Here is a 21,587-nt window from a genome sequence, read left to right as displayed (position 1 = left end):
CACTGCCAACTGCTCTTCATTTGATTTTGTTGGGCACAATCATTCTACTGTGCTCAAGTGTCTGTCCTCTTCTCTTGAAGTAATCCATCCCTTATGTAGCCTACCTTGCAAGTTCACACCCCATTGCACTCAATCTTACTCTCTTCTTCAACAGCCTATTATCCTCCATTCCAACATGTCCAAACCATCTCATCCCACATTGCTCTGCCTGTACTGCTAAGTCTCTTGTAACACCTGTTCTCCTTCTCACTTCTTCATTTCTGACTCTGTTCATCCAAGTTTGTCAAAACATACCCCCTCAGACAGTTCATCTCCATTACATTCAATATTTTGTTGTCTGCTACTTCCATACCTCAAGTCTCAACACTCTGCAGTACAGTTGACACTACTATCCCTTCATGCAATATTCTCTTAACATTCACTCCAAGTGCCCTGCTCACAAACAGTCTATTCAATAATAATAATCTCACAACAACAACAACAACAACAACAACAACAACAACAACAATAATAATAATAATAATAATAATAATAATAATAATAATAATAATAATAATAATAATAATAATGATCAGTACATAAATTTTCCACACTGTACAAGTCTTCAGAAATTATAAAATAATGAGTGTCTTGAAAGTGAATTTCATCAAATGGATAGCAAATAGCAACAGTCAGAAAGGCTGAGGTCATTGTTGCTCAGAATGTAGTAACAAAGTTCACAATGTAGCCTCAGTAATCTTCTTAATACGGTGGATGTGAAGTTAATCAAATTGACAGATCCATACAAGACAGAGTTGAAAATGGTTTATGAAATTTGATGGAAAGGAATGTTGTATGTCAGAAATGGGTAAGAACATGGAAAGAATCCCATGGAATTACAAATTAGGAATAGAAATGGCGAAGCTAATGTGGAAAGAACATGGGAGTGGTAATGCATGACATACCATCACTAAAAAAAAAAAAAAAAAAAAAAAAAAATATCAAGCAAGATCTCATAAGGAATGGTAATAAGTATAAGAATGTTTTTTCATTATATGGGTAAGAACATGAGGAACATGATAATAACAATGACAAGATCTAAATTGGAGTATTCAGCAACTGGGTATATGTGTGGTCTCACAAAAAAGAAAACCTGTAGGCTTACCTCCTTCTTCCTGCCTTTAAACCATTCTTCCTCCTCATTGTCCCTCAGCATGTTACACTTCACTGATGTATGGTTCCAGTACTTAAAAAGAGGACGAACAAAAAGAAGAGCATGAAAATGGTCCTAAGTTTAACAGGACTAATATATAAAGTAACATTAAAAGAAATAAATCTATGAAAATTAGAAAAATGGAGAAAGTAAACAGAAGATAAGTTATAATGCAGTTGGAAAGAGGATCAAGAGACTGGTATAAGAAGAATGAATAGTCAAGAAATTGTTTTTTGCACTGAAACTGACATTTACATAGATTGCAAAACGAAATAACTGCAGCAGTGTTCATAACTTTAACAAAAAGTTGGATAAAAGTAGATATGGAGACAAGACATTATAAGGATGCTCTCAATATGGTGTCACCTCAAAATTTGTACCTTGGTCTTAAGTATTATATGACAACCCATGTACATGTGGAATATTTATAAGAATAAATCCCAACTGTCAGAATTTTTTAATTATCTGGAATAGTTTTCCATCTGTACCATTCAGTTAAGCAGGATTCTACTAGATTTCTGATTTTCAAAATTTCTCCAGAATAAATTTCAAAACAAAAAAAGGACGTTTCAGAAAATCAAGATACCAGGTAAAATTCTTCACTTAAAGCAACTGAAATTTATTCCTTAGAATGAGCTAATTGCTCTAAAAACTTGGCTTCAGTACCTAAAAAGTAATCAATCACATAATGTAGATCTACTTAAGAACAGTATTGTAGAAAGAATAATTTTACCAAGGGTAGCCTTTTTTGACACAATCTTGTCAGCTCTCTGCAACCCAGTCATTATGAACATATCTTTATATTGTATCACCACATGTCATCGTTATTTTGCCTCACTTGCTGATTGTTTTATTTATTCTCAACTTGTTTTGAAACATGCAGGAAACTAACATTATATTTCTATCAAAGGCCTTGTTGATTATATGACACCAAATAAAATAATTTGGTATCAGCAAGTGAGAGCATCACTCAATGACAATGCTACCATGTTTGCATTTCTTAAGGGTGCAAAATTACTATGACAGTTGGTGACAATGAGCATAATAGTTCCTGGACATTCTGATATTCACATTGTGAAAGCAAAAACTAAGAAATTCCACTTCATCACACAAAAATATGAAATGCCATACACAACTATTTGCTCTGTGTTTGGTATGTATCCCATCAGTACAGCACCTGTTGATGTGCTGTTTTTTTGTTGCACTACCACCAATAAGCAGAAAAATCTTAAACATAATTTTTAAAGAATTGAAGTATAATAGTTATATATATATATATATATATATATATATATATATATATATATATATATATATATATATATATATATATATATATATATATATATATATATATATATATATATATATATATATATATATATATATATATATATATATATGAAAATTTGTACTCCAAAAGAAGGCAAGCTATAGAAAATAATGATTCTGAGAAATTCTAAGGAAAAAGAAATTTATATATATATATATATATATATATATATATATATATATATATATATATATATATATATATATATATATATATATATATATATATATATATATATATATATATATATATATATATATATATATATATATATATATATAAATTTCTTTTTCCTTAGAATTTCTCAGAATCATTATTTTCTATAGCTTGCCTTCTTTTGGAGTACAAATTTTCATAAATAAGAAAACATCTTTGAAAGTGGAACTGGTATATCACCTTTTACCTCCCTTAACTCCTTGTGATCTTTACCAAAGTGCTACTTATGTATGAAAGAACTGTGATCGCAATGAGAGGAAAGATAAAAGGGAGTTTTCCTCTTGGAGATAAAACGAAAAATGCAAAATTTACTGCTTAGCTTTCCTGTGACAAAATTCTTCATTTTTTTGGCTATTTAAAATGTTATATTGCTGCCTGAAATTAGTTTTGGAATTCTCATAACATTGCATTTCATATTTGCAATTTGACATACATACTGATATTTTTTGCTTGATAATGCAGGGGAAAATTAGATCAATATATATTACCTTAGAATTTTACAATCTCTTTTCAAAATTTTCTGCCACAGATTTAATGATTTTGATCATATGAGGTGCTATAGCACTTAGATTCACTACTGTCAGCATCAATATCTGATGGTAGCTAGCCATGAAACACAAGTTTATGCAGCTTACTCGTATTTGCAAAGTTCTTATGTTATTAGATACCTCGCTATGATTCAGTTCCTTACATTCTTTGGTTTATCTAATACTAATCAATATCAATGGATCAAGCAGAATATAAAATAAAAACAGGCTTACAGTTTAAAAAATATTTTGATTATTTTTCTCATCTGCTTGTAAGCCATTTCTTAAAAATAAATTTAAAAAATCATATTAAATTAAAAATAAGTTTTGATAACTGTTTAATTTGTAGAACACAATTTGGAGTAAGAGTCAAAATGCTGAAAAATATTCATGCAAAACTGCTGTAATCAATATTCAGTCATGCATAACACAGTAATTGTGACAGGAAAATCATAAAAGTAATTTTTCACAAGTTTATGAATACGAATTTCCATACCTAAAGTCTAAAGAATGTACAAACACTTCTCATATTTTTACTTTAATATGTCATTTCGTTCTTGTTCATAATGCTATTCAAGTATTCATTATAAAAATATGATTACTTCAGAAAGTTATAAAATGGAGAGGAAATAGTTGTATGGGAACTGCAGGTTCAGTAGAAAAGCAATGCTAATGTAAGAATGAACATGATTATTCAAATTACCAAATATTTAAATGACAAACTTACATTGTAAAAAAAGAAAGAAGTGTGATATTCCACATTTCAAGATGAAATATACATCTTAATATCACAACATATCAAGACTAACTAACCAACTAACACTAAATAGTATGTTGTTATTTGTTTCTCTATATACTACTTGATCTTAGCTTTTCTATCCATATATTGCTCTTACTGCATTTTAATGAATATTTTTCTAGCCACTGAATATGTTGTCAGTTTGACACTGAAATGTTTGGTAATTTAAAAAATCACACTCATGCTTACACTGATAATGCTCTTCCTATAATTCAAAAGTTTCAAAACAGAAGAGGCTGAGGTTATCTAATTAGGGAAGAGAGAGAGAGAGAGAGAGAGAGAGAGAGAGAGAGAGAGAGAGAGAGAGAGAGAGAGAGAGAGAGAGAGAGAGAGAGAGAGAGAGAGAGAGAGAGAGAGAGAGAGAGAGAGAGAGAGAGAGAGAGAGAGAGAGAGAGAGAGAGAGAATCTATACTAGAATCACATCAATGCCATTGTAAGTGAGCTGGATGGGCAGTGGGGGCAAGCTTGAAATATCTGGCCGTGTGCTGGCCGGTGGAAGCTGTCCCCATCTGCTGTGTTGAGCCTCCAGAGCTGTCAGCCTCAGCTACATTCTCTACAGTGTCACCACGCATAGTTGAGATGCACCGCCAGATATCCAAGTAGTTTGCTGGTAATAGAGAAAATGATGCTACAGTGATGAAAAAAAAGCAGTAAACATTATGTAGTTACATGTTATTGGAAGAAATGGAAAAAAATAGTCCACAATAAGATCTGGAAATAAAAGTGTAATTCCTTGTATGAATAGTGAACAGTGATACAATAAGATGAAAAAAAAATAAAATAAAAATAATAATAATAAAATAAATAAATAAATAGATAAATAAATAAAATAAATAAATAAATTAATTAATTAATTAATCAATTAATTAATTAATTAATTAATTAATTAATAATAATAATAATAATAATAATAATAATAATAATAATAATAATAGTAAATAAATAAAAGTTAATTGGAACCCAATGAAAAAATGTTACAAATACAAAGATACAATACAGTCTTAACCAGAATTTTTATGGTTTAAATTCAATAATTTAAATACAGTGGAACCTCAATTTTCAAACTTAATTAGTCCTTGAATGCCGTTTGAAATCTAAAATGTCTGAAAACCGAAACTATTTTCCCCGTAGGAATCAATGTAAAATAGATTAATCTGTTCTCTGACACCCATCCACCATGTCTTAGTGGGTAATGACCGAAGTTCCCACTTCTAAGATGGCCACTCCACAACATCTCCAGCTTTGAAATATTTTATCCAGAAAGGATGTATTGAATTAACTTAGTGACACAGAACTCATCAAAATATATTGTTTAGACCATGCAGGCATTCAAGTGAGGGAAGCCTTACAGAGTGACACAGAGAGGAGCAATCCACTCACTGCTAAAATGAAGGTGATCATAACACTTAGACATCTTGCTGCTGGGAAAAGTTACTGGGAAAATGCAATTGTGCAGTAGTGATAGTGTTGTGGGACATAGAGAAAACCAAAGGAGGCTTGGGTTTACTCCTGAGTGCCGAACCTTGTTTGTTTACATCAAGGTTCTTCAACTTCTACAATGGATCACATTTAACTTATTTCAAAGACTGAATTAATCTTACCCTCTGTGTCTCTCCTCCAAATATATAAGAACGAAGAAAATATTTATAGAAACTATAAATTAGTAATAAATAGCAGGCTTTGCTATGTCTTGTAGTATTTGAAATCAAGTAACTATGTTCAAAAACCGAATTATGGTATGGCAACTGAAGCATTTACAAATTATTATTTTTTTTTTTAAACTGAGTTGTTCGGAAAGGGAAACATTCAATAACCGAAGTTCAACTGTAATCTGATTTTAATACATTTTAATCTACACAGAAAATTCTGGGTGATTTTGTCAACTGCTAAGCTCATGAATTTATCATTTTATTAAACTAAATAATAAGGAACATAACATAGGAAGATAATTTCATTCATGGAGTTGCAGTAGATGATGTATTTTTTTTCTTATATATATATATATATATATATATATATATATATATATATATATATATATATATATATATATATATATATATATATATATATATATATATATATATATATATATATATATATATATATATATATATATATAAAACTGCCACTGCAATGATTTAGTCACTACATGTATTTTTTAGACCCAACTGGTACCACCTCCCTAATGCAAGAGTTAACCAGTATCCATAATCTTCCATCTTTTTTCCTAGTAAACTCTGGAATTACCTGCCTGCTTCTGACTTGAACCCTTTGAAGAGAGAGGTTTCAAGACATCTCTCCAATACTATTTCTACATAAAAAAAAAAGTTAAAGGACCTGAACATACATTTAACAGGAAGTTCCTGGTTATTTCATTTACATATTATATATATTTTTTTTTATATTTGAAGGACAGTATTATGAATAAAAAAATGACAGTTGATTGAACTAAAATATTATACACAAATAATATATATATATATATATATATATATATATATATATATATATATATATATATATATATATATATATATATATATATATATATATATATATTATTTATTTTATTTACTTATTTTATCTATTTATTTATTTATTTTTTTCAAAAAGAAGTTATGACTGCTTCCAATACTGCAAGAAACAAGTGTCTAAAGAGGATGAGGATGACACTGTGCCAGTAACTCACCTTTCCAGAGGCGCACACATCCATCATCCCCAGAGGAGGCCAAAATAGTTCCAGTTGCATTCCAGGAGACCCGCCAGACAGTGGAGTTGTGATCATCAAACTGACCAGCTTGACGCACCTCAAAGGACATTGAATTGCCCTGGCTCTGTGCTGACTCTTGCCTGGAAAGAGATACAAGGTTTGTAGATTTCCAAAACCTTTTAATGAATAGGACTCCTACAGTAATAAATCCCTGATGAAATCATTTTTTGTTCATAATTCTCCATAACTCCATCATTGGAAAGGTCCCTATCCTCAAAGCATTTCCTTTACTTCTTTAAATCAATGTTTAAGGATTCTTACCAACACACCTATCCAAGCACATACATCCAGATATCTTCACAACTCTCAAATAATTATATTCTCCCCCTCAATCAATATAAGCTTTTTTTAATGAAATGCATTTTGCACACTTCAGACCTACTGCCAAATTTAATTCAGCTGCTTCTAAGCAGCTGACCCACTTTGCTGAGCAGCAAAGACCCACTGTGGGACTGGCATTTCAGTGGGCATTTTTTTTTATTGGATTTTTGTTGCCTTTGGCCAGTGTCTTTCCTACATAATAATAAAAAAAAAAAAAAAAAAGCTCACCAAATGTAAAAGAGCACTTTGCAAAGTTAATTCTTCCACTTTTTAACCAAGACATGGCATACTAACACTTAATACTGATACTTTTTGACTATCATGGAAATCAATAGTTTCCAACTGCTGATCACTGTCTTATTGCCTATTCCCTAGGTGCTACTTACTTGACAGGCCGTAGTGTCACTACTCTTACATCCTTGGTGGCAATACCCAACAGGTGGTAGGACCGGCCCAAGTTTGGAGCAAAGGCCAAGTCATGCACTGGATCACTTATTGACACCAGGCTGTCAACACGGTTCCACTTGTGTGTATTGGCTGAGAACTCATAGATAAACACTTTTGGTCCTGAAGATGTATTGGGATCATCACTTCCCACAGCTATTAGCGGTGCATGGAGCCTGAATAAGAGAGGGATTCATTACATTACTAGATGGCAAATTAAATAAAAGAATGAGTATTAGAAGGTATGAAAGAAGGAATACAGATGGGATAATACAAAAATATAATTCTGAATGCCACTCAGATGTCATTCTAAGGTGTGGATGACTTTCCTTTGAGTAAGAATAAGAGCAAACATGTATGCAACATTGACTGTAATGAAAACTCCAGTTTTCTAACACTAACCGGGAGGGTGAAGGATTCCATGAGATACAGGAGCACTGCAGCTTACAATTGATTTCATATTGTGGCGACCACTGATTGAGATTCATCACATCAGGTGCTTCATATATCCTTACCTGTCCATTTAAGAAGCAAATTTTATTTTCTCATAAATGCTCTTTCTAAACTGGGTAAATGCCCTGTAATTAGCAAAGCCTTATTTCTAGAACTACACTATGTAGCCTTGCTTGAATGTGAATACTCTTGTCTCTATTAAAAGAACATGCAGATAAATTCATGCCATATTTCCTTATGAGAAGTGAGTGTTATGAAAGTTTTCCAAGTCTATGGTTTTCAGTGTTCCAATGTCTTTCATATCATTCTTTAATTAATTTATTTTTATTGGCATTTCTATTGCTGGATAATTCTTAAATGTAAAATGTTTGGTGTGTGTGTGTGTGTGTGTGTGTGTGTGTGTGTGTGTGTGTGTGTGTGTGTGTGTGTGTGTGTGTGTGTGTGTGTGTGTGTGTGTGTGTGTGTGTGTGGGTGTGTGTGTAACTTACCACTCCACCAGCTGAACACGTGGCGAGCTGCAAACCTTGAATCTTAGGAGCAAATTTAATGTCTGTTACTGAAGTACGTGAGTCAACTAAGCCTGCACGCTTGATCCAGGTGCTATGGATGCCACGCCCAGAATCACTCACTGTGGATGTAAAACAAATGAGCTGAAGCCCTAGTTAATGTAAGATAGAATTCAACTTGTAAGGGATTATGGTGCTTCTCTATTTCTTTATGAATAAATGGCACTTATCTATAAAATAAATGGTACCATCAACACGGTCTCATTCTCTTCTGCAGGCAAGGAGTTCAAACCATACTAACACATGTGAAAATATTCATCTACATTTAGTAAGTAGGTCTTTCACCAATAATATAGTATAAATAATTTATAAAGGGTTAATTACATTGGATATATTATTAGATAGGATTCATCAAACCTCATACTCCCTAAGATCTCTGTCCATGTATGCATATAGCATTTAATCACATCTTATCTTATAAAACATATTATATGTACAAAATATTTTCAAACACTATGAGGATACCTTTCATTCTTATTGCCAGAATTCTAGCATACTGTAATTGTTGCCACTTACCACTCTCCTCCCAAATGGCTGCTGTGCGGTCAAATGAGCAGGTGGCAATGATTTGGCCAAATTCAGGGTGAGCCCATGTCACCTTCCACACAGACCCACAGTGAGTCTTCCATGAGGCAGTGCACACCCACTCCCTCTCCTCATTAAGGTCCCAAATCTGAAATTTTTAAAATCTTGGCAGAAACTAAAAAAGTCTGGTATATCATCCAACAGAACAAGTAAGCAGTCTAGGTTAACTTTACTTCATTAGCTTTGAAGAGAGCTGTATATCAATGGGTATAGTAATAGTAGAGTTCCCATACATGGGGATGGAGAAAAAGGAAGGGGGAAAATAATAATAATAAAAAAAAGGAAAGAAAGAGAGGTGGAGAAGGGAAAAGGGAGTACTAACAGGAATGTTATTTGTCTAAGATTAATTAAATGTCCTCCAAGAGTTGTTCCACTGACAGAAAATTCCTATTGGCCTAAAAGCTTCCACTGAATGTGAAATTTTCCAGGTGAATGACATCAAGTAAAATTGTTGCATTGCATTCAGTGATATAAGTGCTGTTGACTTGTGGCACATCTATTTTGTGGGCAAGGAAAATTTGCCTCCAACTAAACTAAAATTGAGTAGCCCTCTAACCTACAATTAAAAGCTGTATTGCTATGGATCTAATCCTTGAAAGAACACTAAATGTGCAAGAAGCTTTTGAGTCTTTACTGATCAGACTAAAATAATCACTTAAAGCATGAGTGGATGTCGGATGGCATGACTGTTCTGTCACTACAGAGCAACTAAAGTCAATTCAACACACACACCTCCACAAGCCAATCACCATATCATTGGCTGGTTATCTTCATCCAACATAAAGCTAAGAAATAACTGATTTGCAGATATTGGCAATTTTGTTTAGAGATAAAGGCATCTCTCTAGGCAAAATCTGATACCCTCTTAGGTTAGGTTAGAGTTCTTAAGTGGGTGTCCAAAGGGGGGTGGAGAAGCACCCCCAGTTAGGTTAAGTTAGTATCATTAATGGGGGTCCAGGAGGATGAAGCCTCCAGTTATGTTATTTTAGGTTAGTGTTCTTAAGGCAAGGTCCATAGGAGGTGAACTTCATATTTCATATGACTTCACATTTTATTTCTTGCCAGTTAGGTTAGGTTAGGTTAGATTTGTTTAGTTAGGTTGTTAATTCTATTAGATTATGTTAGTTTGGTTAGGTTAGGTTATGTTAGTTTAGTTAGGTTAGGTTAATTTTGTTAGGTTAGATTAGTTTTGTTAGGTTGGGTTTGGTAGTGGTAGTGGTGGTGGTGGTGACAGCCAGCTGGCAGCCACAGGCAAGTGCTAGCCAGTCCTCTTGGAGGGCATATTGCCAGTGAGTGTTACTGCTGTTACTTATTTCCAACTATTTTTTTTCCGTTTGATTTTAGTCAGTTTTGTATTAATCTGTTTTTCCTTTTTGCTGCAAAACATCAGTTTTTGATGGGGGATCAGGGGGATGAAAAATAAAACCTAATGATTTGCAGGAAAAACATGCAGATTAATTCAAAACAGGCCGAAAATTACCAGAAAAAAGTTTTGTCAGGAAAACAGTAGGCTAGCTTTATCTCAATATTACCTCCACTGGTTTTCAAATACCAATAACGATTTGTAAGGTACATTGACCCAAAATGGAAGAAAAAAATATATAACGCAAGCTTGTGTGATCTGCTTACACCAGTGGGATACTAAACAGCTAAGCTATTTTACTTGATATTATACTTACTATTTTCTCATCTTGTTGATTATGAGGAAAGGGTAAAAAGAAAATAGGTATATTGCTAGAAACTGCAAATTTATCGCGTACACAAGGTAAGGAGCGTGCTTGTTGTTCCTGTACTTGACGACGAAACATAAGCAATCTTTGGACATGAGACTCACGCACCTTCACACTCTGGTCACTGGAACACGTGGCCATGCGTCGCCCATAGAAGTCAAAGGCCACATCGTGAATAAGATCCTTGTGTTCGGCGTTCAGACTCTTGGCCACAAACATTTCTGCTAATTGGATGAGCTACCAACGCTCCTCTGGCTGGGATTGACTTGCCAAGCTGTCTCCTTTATGTCAACGCTGATTTTCACTCACTCTTGTCTTGGTTGTTTATTCGCTCATCACTTATCTTGATATTTGCAGAGATACCACAGACAGCCTTGTTGGTCGCCGCGGGTAAACAAAATTAGGATCACTTGAGGAACGGTCTCGGCCAAGGAACTGTCTCGGCCAAGGAACGTTACTTATCCATGATCAGACAGATTTTGGGATATGTTGTTCAGTGCTGGTTTCCCTGCCTTTAGAAAGATTTAAAGACAATTGAAGGAGTCCAGAGAAGGGAAACAAGACTAAGCAGAATTGGCCAACTTGGAATACGAGGAAAAATGTAAGACTACGTTCGTAGATATCCCAACTTAATAATCTATAGTCAGAAGTGATGTACTTCATGTTTATAATGGTCTTGATACATCCAGTCCACCAATTTATATATGAGTCATCAGTTTCTGGAATGACCCTCCTGATAAAGCAGTGATGGTAAAAAAAAATACATCCATCTTCAAATTCTCGCACAACTTTGTAGAGACAATACAACAATAATGTTTGGAGAGTGTGGCCATCATAAAAAAATTTTCTTCTTACTTCCCAAATGATACGATTAGGTAAGCAATATAAGATGTGTATGGGATGTATAATGCGCATAACATTTCTCAGTATTTTAGATATCTAAGCACCGTTAACGAAACCAAGACGTGACATAACATGTCAAAGTTTTTGCCACCTCAATATTCACATTTTTTTCTTAATTTCTCTAGATTCTATACTATTCTGCACCCATACGCCTTTTTATATAGTCATGTATACTTTAATCTGAAAGTTTAGTCAGATTATATATATATATATATATATATATATATATATATATATATATATATATATATATATATATATATATATATATATATATATATATATATATATATATATATATATATATATATATATTCAGATCTGCATTTTCTTCACAAATCCTTCCGCTCCTCTTGTTGTAACATCATGATACTTTCTGAAAACACGCCTTTCCCTTTTCCTTCCCTTTCCATACCACTATGTTCCTTAATTGATCCCTCATTTTTAATAATTACATATATTTTTTTTTTCCATTGCATCTCATGTCTTTTCTTCAACTAATTTTCCCACTTCTATGTTTTAAACTTTTGCTTTCCTCTGAGATTTACTTTCTTAAAGTGATAAATCTTATTCATCAGTTCATGTCTCTCATCTCCCATTTACCTTGCCTCTCCAAAATACTCATCCATTTAAAAATATTACTTTGGTGTTGTTGCGACAATATCTGAATAAAAAGGTAGCCATAGGAGACAAGCAAATAAGAACCAGGCAGTGCAATTCCTTACCCAAACACGTTCGTTCCCTCAGAGGTTGACCTGACTGCGCTCTCTCTGCATTGATGGATGGGCACACCTACTCTCGAATCGTCAGCCGTATGTGGTGGCCTCATCGAGTTGTCATGCAAGCACCCACCCTCTGGTAAGGAATTTTCACTTGGATCAGTCTAATCTCCCATGGCGTATAATATACTGTGATATCCTCCACTTGTCAGTTGCATCATTTTTTTTATCTTTTTTCCTGAAATGGAAAAGTGCCATGCATTTCTCCTTTAGAAATAAAATTTTTAAGTAAACTGGAAACAAAAGTTCCAAAAAATGCCAGAGTAATTATAGAATAGAGCTGAGAGGTGAGAAACAGAGGAGGGTAGATATAAATTGCAGACTTTCTACCAAAGTATTGAAGAATTAGAGACACTGCTTGGGTCGCTACTGGGAAATATGTACGTATGCATAGCAGCGAGCCATATGTTGTAAGATCGCACACAACGCAGTAGACTAGTTGAGAAAATCAACTGTAAAACTTGTCACAAAGACAAGAATGTTAAAACTGTTGATACTGTGAAATTGAAAAAAAAAAAAAAAAGAAAAAAGAAAACAGGCATCGGTATGACCCAGATATAACTCGCGTATTTAGTAATGTCCTCATGCACACATAACCACGGGGCGCACACTCCATACCTGATCAACATCACGACTTCCGGGAGGTGCGCCACCTGGCCCGATGGTTGGGCTACCCACTCTGGACTCTGGAGATTCAAGTCCCAACTCATTATTGTCCTGATAGTAATACCTCGATTTTGTAAAGGGCATTGTCAAAGACGTCATTTCATCTCCTCGGGGCACTAGTAAGTGTTCATGTTTTTAATTGAAGTCATGCAGTGGGACCAGAGATTCAGAAATATAGGGCTCTGTTGATGAAGGGATCTACCAAGTCTTTTAATTAAGGATATTGTGGGCAGATCAGGGAATATAAGACTGAGGAAAAACGCAAAACAGAGTGATATGTTACTCGACCAATGACCATTACTATACCATATTCCAGAAGGTCCGAATCCTCATTGTTTTGCACGTGCATCTAGTACATAATGCCAAATATAGGTAAAGAGCAAGTCCATAACATCGATAAGCCATCAAACCTCTATGTCGCTGGAGTACTCTCTAAACAAGACCCATAACTCTTAGCGAGCATAATGCCTCTTATGTTGTGTGGATCGATGCAATATTTCAATGTTCTCACCACAAGTATGAATAGTTCGTAGTATCGTAATATTTTATTCGGTAAACTTACAGCTACTTGGTCTACTGTCTTGACTAAAGAGACCTCAGCCAAAGGCTTCACTCATATCTTATAGTGCCACAAGACTTTTTTTTTTTTTCAAATGTAAAATTAATTGTAACTATACTCTAAGACTTCTGAAAGTAATTATTGTAATTGTAATAATTTTTTCAAGTGTAATTTCTGTGTTACTCACATGGGCTATCGTTAGCTTGAAGTTGTCAACTCTGTAGTTGTAATGCACGTGACGTGGTATTCTGTTTCGTTATTCTAGTGAAAAGTAAATGTCATTGGTTTCATTCAGCCATATCTTAGTCTCACGTTAAGGATGGCGCCACACTATCGCGTCGGATGTGCTTTCTTTCCTTTTCTCTTTGCGCAGTGGCTGAATGCAGTCACATCCATTTTTTATGAAAAGCTGGTGAAAGAATGTTCCAGTAAGGTGATATCAAAAGAGAGATTGATATGGTAGAAAATCTTATGTTTGAAAAACCACGAGTTAGACGAGCAGTATGAGTGTGAGAAACAATAGCTGTAATGTTGGAAAGTGAGAGGAAACCATGACTAACTATTTAAGATCCATATGCAATTTAGCTGGGAGGGGAAAGATAATACTTGCAAACTGGGCAATGTTCAAACGAAAAAGCCGGTAATTACAGAGGATTTTCTTGAAAATGATTACCAAGGTGCATGTTGAAATTCTAATTCCTATTAATGAAAATTGCTATCACTGTGTCTGTTCAAGTCCAAGACTGCTGTGATGTCTCCTCAGGCTTAAAAAAGTGGTCTGGTGTAAGTTTATGATATAACTCTGAAAGACACCATTGACAGCAAAAAAGAATCTAAAAGTAATAGCTGAAAATGTCTGTCGTTATATTTGTGTTCAGTACAATCGTTTAGGGTTTCTCAAGTGGAGCAGCAAGTATCGTACTGTCATTAGCAGTCAAGGGATTTACAGTGGAAAGTTAACAGATGGCGTGAAAGCAGTCCACTGAGACACCCAGTGATAGGAGAAATGGGTGAAAGCTTCTGTATGCCCTCGGATGTAAGGCATGAATGTTTGCTGTCCCCTTGGTTGTTCATTGTTTATGGATGCGAGTACTTATAGACAGTGAAGCAAGCCTTGCCAATGTTACAGAAGAGATGAACAGAGATGATGCATGATGCAGTTGAATGATACTGTGATTTCCTGAAGACACTGTGTTAGCAACAAAGAGTGAAAACTTAATCCCAAAATCTAGTGATTGAATCGTTATTTTCAACTGAAATATAATATAGTCAAAGTGAAGTGATGCTTTTGAGAAGAGAACTCAGATAATTGATTCAGTAGACCAACACTGAATAAGAACAAACACTGAAAACACTGTATGAGAAAGTTAAATGAATAGTTAACGGAAGAAGTTAATGAACACAAATATCTAGTTTCTATCTAGCGGTGCTACAGGAAGCAGTGTTCACTGAGCTGTCGTCGTAAGACTAAGGTCATACGGTGTCTGCTGGGGCCAACCTCCCCTCCGCAAATCGAGTACTGTACCACAAAGCCATCCGGATACGGAAAGAGAAAGAGAGAGAGAGAGAGAGAGAGAGAGAGAGAGAGAGAGAGAGAGAGAGAGAGAGAGAGAGAGAGAGAGAGAGAGAGAGAAAGTAGCAGTATCATTAGAACTTAAAATTATGATGAGGTAGAATTTCGTTTAGTTCATGCAGAGAACTCTGGCCTGCTTCGGTCGCTGAACTAGAGAATTCCTTGATTCATCACTACTGATTCCTCAAAGATCTGCAGAAGAAGAGCAGTCCGACCTGGGGAGACTTGTTGTCCCCTCCTCAGACAGGGACTCCGAGGCAGGTACAGGAGTTGACATAAAATTTTGAATTTTGAGTGAAGGGTGTGCGTGTATTAGGTGCATGTAGAGTTGTATGAAGGAAGAGAGTGTCTTTAGAGGACAGGCTGCGATTTCCACCTTGTGTTGTGAGACACAAGAGGGAAACGTTCAGTGAGGTCACTGCTGGTCAGTGGAAGGTTCACAGCACTCCCTGGTCCTATACAAATCAGTCCAGTGCTTTAGACCTCACTGGGAGTAATTATATTTATAATTTTGGCAGGTGTCTGCTGCCTCCTCCTCCTCCTCCTCCTCCTCCTGTTGTTGTTGTTGTTGTTGCTGCTTCGTCTTTTCTTCTTTCTCATCTTCTGATCTGTGCTGCTCTGCGTCTCTTAACACAGGGTAGTATTTGTAACTTATACACGCAAGAGCAACTTTCTCGAAATTACTCAGTACTCAAACTCATCAGAGGCTCATCAGTACTAAAATCAGTATGCGGAAATCCACATATACAACACTTTACCTAAAAGGAAAGGAGGAAATGAGCATCGTTATGCGTGTCCCTATTACCGAGTCTTGTCACGTCATGTAGCGTCTTCCCTCGTCTCGCTTTGCCTTTGGTCCTCCGCGGCAGATAATAATGACCCGCCAAGGACGAACGTGGATCGAGTTCTCAGTCCCCTTGTCGTCGATCAGAATACACAATGCGTGACGTCATTATGCCGTAGCAGAGAAAGTATGAAAATACTCTAAAAAAAAAGAAAAATGCGGTTCGTAGTCTGGAAATATTATTCAATGTTCGACACTTTTGACTTGCCCTGACAGTGCTCACGTGCTTCGAGTGTCACGTGATGTGTAGGGATGGAAGGCAACATGACGGTGGTCCCTGCCATTTACTTACTTACTTATTTACGTATGTATTTATTTATTTATGAAACTGAAATTCAACAAAAGTTTGAAAAAAAAAAAAAGGTTGACAACTGCACAGGAAGTGTTGGGCAATGAATACTACATGTACAAACAATATACATGAATTCAAAGAAAACGTGATAGTTGTTAAAGAAAGACGAAGCATAGCGATCTTCATCAAATCATGTAAAAAACTCAGGTAAATATAATACAGAGATAAATAAATGGAGAGAGAGAGAGAGAGAGAGAGAGAGAGAGAGAGAGAGAGAGAGAGAGAGAGAGAGAGAGAGCCTGCATGACGTATTATAGACATCACCCAACTCTCCACGTCAGGCCAAAGGAATGAGATGATTGGAGGTGATGATCAACCCGAGGGGAACTCTGTGGGTATTCATCATTGCCATCTGGGACTGGGTATTGTCGAGGTTTGAGCCTGCTTGCCTTGGTTGCTGGGGTCTTGCATGTGTTAATATTAGTAGTATTAGTAGTAGTAGTAGTAGTAGTAGTTGTTGTTGTTGTTGTTGTTGTTGTTGTGGTAGCAGCAGCAACAGTAGTAGTAGTAGTAATAGTAGTAGTAGTAGTAGTAAGGTAATGTAGCGACTGTCGACTGAGCTGAGTATTGTCAAGAGTGAATTCTCGTCAACTCAAGATATCTCATTTGCTGATGTGGCCTCAGTAGTGGTCCACTAATACTGAGGTCGCAGATCCGATGGTTATCTACAGCACTGGAAACATTTCATTGGCTACCATGCTGTATACCTTGGTGAGTCAGGGGTACGGCAGGAAAGGACTTGTCAAATAATTACACGTAAGATATAAAAAAAATATGACATTGCAGTGGTAGAAGTAGTTGTCATGATTATCATATCAGCATTTGTATTTCATGCATATTTTACAAGTACTATGTCTCGGTTATGCAATTTACTTATTACGATGGCTGTTAGATGCAGGAAAACATTAGCCATCATACTTATAGTCATTCATGGGAGCTTTCACCGCGGTTGCTTTTATTATGACAATCTATGGCTATTGAGAAGGCACAGAGTGTGTGTGGTTGTGACGACTTCGATAGTGCTACAAGAGCGATGTGCGAGCAAGGCAAGCATTTACGTGGCAGATTCTGTAGCCCACCTTGTGTCTCAAAAGAGTGAAAGCTGTCTGTTGGTTGCTTAGTATGTAGTCCCTGATTTGTGCGGTTCTCTTGATGTTTCGGACTGACGCTTTTTTTTTTTTTTTTTTTTTCAGGTGTCTCTTTGCCTCTGCAATCAGATATCTTGCCTTGTTCATGCATCTCTGTTCCTATGTCCCTTCCAGTCCGTGCTGAGAGTTGCGAATGTTTGAATGCTAACATTTCCTGAAACGTATGTAATATGTACTACGTAAATACACGAGGGTAGTAGTGTGTTGAGGTGAGTGTATCCACATGTTGGGTGAAGAGGGAGCGTGGCGAGTTAGTTGCTCTTGAAAGATACAAAAGACAAGAGTTGAAGATACGCTCCTAGGTGACCTCCATAACATCGCACAACATATACAGATTTCACTTCCCGCACGTGGCTCAGGAACACAATACCGAGCTGCACTGGAAGCACGGAAGAGCGACAATGCCCATGGATCTCTTCTGCGCAGTTGGTAATAAGGCCTACGTAATCTTCCTTCGTTCAGCCAGGACCCACTAAGTCTTGGTGGGTCCTCCGTTCAGCATACTCATACGGCAGTCCACTCATTCCGAACAACTGATAGGCTGACGCAAAGGACGGACCTTGCTAACTGAAGCTAACATTGGCGTTGGGCCAAGAGTATGTAATTATTGCGATGTGAATCCAAAGTACACGCACACACATGCTCGCACGACGAGACAAAGAAGTTTCATCACCCATGAACGATGACGGTAAGTATCCACGGTGAAAACGTTTATTGTTCAGGCGAGAAAACGTCTTGATCTGCATGGGCGTCACGTAACTACGATGGGACGGGACAGCGGTGCGCATCGGAACGGCAGGTAGGAAGGGGCATTGTCGTAGGGGGGTGACGCAAGACAAGCACGTAATAAAAGTGAGGGGCCTTGGTCTGTAGAAGAAGCATTAGCAGCAGGACCAGCAGAAGCAGTACTAGGGGTCTCCGCCATGGTGTGCTGTGGAAAGGTAGGACAGAAGTCAGTCAGTGATGCAGATGTGCACTTGTTCATGGAGTAATGGCTCTAGTGATGGATGAATACGAATTAGAGAGATTGTGTTATGCCTTGCCATGTGTTAACGTTCAGTACATAGATGAAGTCTGAGATTAACAGACTTCTGTTCTTGTTTTGTTATTGATTAACGTAACGTAATAAACGAGAAGAGAGAAGTGAGCAATATGAGAATGTGGACGCAAGAAGAAAAGTAAGTAAAGTAAAGAAGTAAGTAAATATTGATGCCATACCAATTTGTTTTCTTTAATACTTGTAATTTTATATTTCACTGTATATATTAACACTTGTTTATCATCATTATTTTGTCATCACAATCATTTTACTTAGATTTATATTTTATCATCATGTTTTATCAAATCCCGTGAAGCCGCTTACTTATAGATCTTTGAGTTGATATAGTGCTGAACTTTGCTTGTGTTGAGGTGCAGTGCGTGTCTAGCGTGAATGTGAAGAACCATTGCAGTGAGCTCAGAGCTTCATGTTTCCTTCATCCTGTGTTGAGTGAGCAGATGATACAACAATGTAAGCCGCCAACCCGTGGGTCAGAAATGATCTCAAGGGGTTGATGTCAGGCACCGTTACCTGATGTTAGTTGGGAGTAGTTGTCATACTGTTGTGCTGCCTTTGCTTGTCCAGTGGAGGGTGTTGTTGTAACTGGATTGAATTTAAGGCTAATGTGTGTCAGATATAAAAAGAGTCGTCGTGGAATGATTGGAAATTTTCAACTGTCACGAGACTCAAGAACTCACTAATGCATCGTGAAGAATAGTAACCAAGAAATCATTTTTACTGCATTAGCCAGGCAGGAATAATTGTAATGAGAACAGTTGCATGAAGTAAATACAGACATTTAAGATTAATTTTTCCATTCGGTAATGATTTACGAAAGTTACAAACTCGAATAGTTGGAATAGTGTTTTGGCTGTTGGAAACTGTAGGGATGTGAAGTGAACTGCGGTGTGAAAGACGTGGAATGTGATAGTGAGAATGTTTAATTAACAGAGGTGCTTCATTTTATTGCGTTTCAGCTGTTGCCTCAGTCAAACACTGTGAAAATGTAAAGATTCTTTATCACTTTCTGAAGAAGGCAACGGTAGTAATTTAAACGAATAAATTACTTCACTGCTTTTTCTATTGAAGGTTTCCACCAATTTCCTTACCTATGTTCTGCTACTGCTCCTGGCAACAGGTAAATTTTCTGTATGATGTTCGCTACAAAACTGAAACTGATAATAATTTCGGCCTATGTTGATTAAAGTGTTCGTTTTTCATCTTTTCTTTTTTTTTTCATATAACTTTTGTTTGTGTACGTTTACTTAGGTAAAATGAATCTCGCCACGTCAACAATACATATTTAAAGATACTGATGCTATATACTTGTACAATATAATTTTGTTAAAATGTATAATTTTCCCAAACTGAAATATTCTAACCTATGAAAATTCAGTAGAAATTACCTTTTAGCCCCAGAGAACATTTTAGATAACTCCTTTGACAACATGATAAAAAAAAAAAAAAAAAAAAAAAAAAAAGAAGCGTACAACACACTTCGGTTCAGGAGCCAGGTCAGCCCTCAAGCGAGAAGGAAGGCAGCGGCTCGCCCGTTAAGGAGACTTGCGAAAATATATGACCCAAAATGCAAAACAGGGATTTCTCGGATGCCGATCAATACTTTCAGGCGAGGCACGTAATGCAGTTAGATTCGGCCAGGCAGTAAAGGATGTCTTGAATGCTGCGCGGCGTAACAGGAAGAGAAACGCCTCTCAAGAATAACAAAACAGTTGGGTCATTGCATCTAAATGTAGTAATGTTGCATCTTCCTCCCACATTCCTTCCTCTACTTCAGCTGACTGGTGTACAAATTAAAAAGTGCCTAGTAATATCAACTTTCGTGTACAGAATGAAATGTGCCTAGTAACATTAACTTGCTCTACTTCAGCTTATTGGTGTACAGACTAAAATGAGCCTAGTAAAATTAACCTCCCTTTTTTTTTTTTTTTTGATACAGTAGAACGTCGATGAGTCAGGGTCCACGAGAATTCGCTTTAAATTGATTTCGCCCTAAATCGAAATATTTTTTTAATGGAAAGATTCATGTGGCGAGAAAACAGTGCGTGCCTATTTCAATACGCTTAAAATCGAAGTTATTCGTTTTAAATCGATTTTTGTTATTTCTTTTAGGTGTCGTTTTAAGTAGGTAATTCTAATTCGATTCGCGTTAAGCCAACGTTCGACTCTACACATTTCCTGAAAAAAATCTCATTTACAAGAAACTGGGATAGGTTAATTAGATACTGATACACATACGGGCCCTCCTCCTGCGTGTGTAAAGGTGGTGATGGTGGTGGTAGTGGTGGTAGTGGTGGTGGTGGGTAAAAAGGATGGCGTGTGTCTGAGTAAGGGATTTGGCTTCGGGAGACTTTAAGCCCAGGAATGGAAACAGAAGGGCGGAAGGGAGGATGTAAGGATATTTCGGGCGACCTTCTCATTGGGCCGAGGTACTTACTGTACACCATTACGAGGCGTGTGTAGTGGTCAGCATAGGAATGGTAAGAATGAGTGTAATTATCATTAGTCGCACTTCCACATTGTTGAAATCGCAAACCATTTCTAAAATACACCTTTATACATTTTTTTCTGCAACTCTTCGGTCTCCTTATTTACCAACATTCAAATTTTTTCATTAGTGTGTCTGTATGTATGTGTGTGTGTGTGTGTGTGTGTGTGTGTGTGTGTGTGTGTGTGTGTGTGTGTGTGTGTGTGTGTGTGTGTGTTTCTCCTGACACAAATTAGGCGTCGTTATAACCCATGCATGTTTTGCTCTCTCTCTCTCTCT

The 21,587-nt window shown here is 36.2% G+C and overlaps 1 protein-coding gene and 1 long non-coding RNA gene across 2 annotated transcripts; one reads left to right on the top strand and one right to left on the bottom strand.

Annotated features, from left to right (window-relative positions):
• Positions 1-3,651: 3,651 nt before the first annotated feature.
• LOC135111033 (nucleoporin SEH1-like) lies at positions 3,652-11,337 on the bottom strand. Its single transcript, XM_064023938.1, has 7 exons — positions 11,048-11,337; positions 9,141-9,297; positions 8,547-8,686; positions 8,008-8,120; positions 7,548-7,781; positions 6,760-6,920; positions 3,652-4,674 (listed from the first exon to the last, which is right to left on the bottom strand). Exons 1-7 carry the CDS (start codon positions 11,156-11,158, stop codon positions 4,490-4,492), a joined length of 1,101 nt encoding a protein of 366 aa, XP_063880008.1. The 5' UTR covers positions 11,159-11,337; the 3' UTR covers positions 3,652-4,489.
• Positions 11,338-11,533: 196 nt separating this feature from the next.
• LOC135111034 (uncharacterized) lies at positions 11,534-13,803 on the top strand. The gene is made up of 2 exons (XR_010273534.1): positions 11,534-11,814; positions 12,590-13,803. It is a non-coding gene; the product is annotated as an uncharacterized LOC135111034 (long non-coding RNA).
• The last annotated feature ends 7,784 nt before the right edge of the window (positions 13,804-21,587 follow it).

Source organism: Scylla paramamosain, chromosome 21 (assembly GCF_035594125.1).
Source record: "Scylla paramamosain isolate STU-SP2022 chromosome 21, ASM3559412v1, whole genome shotgun sequence".
NCBI classification, from domain to species: Eukaryota; Metazoa; Arthropoda; class Malacostraca; order Decapoda; family Portunidae; genus Scylla; species Scylla paramamosain.
Note: the sequence above shows the minus strand (reverse complement) of the source record. Positions and strands in the feature narration are given on the sequence as shown.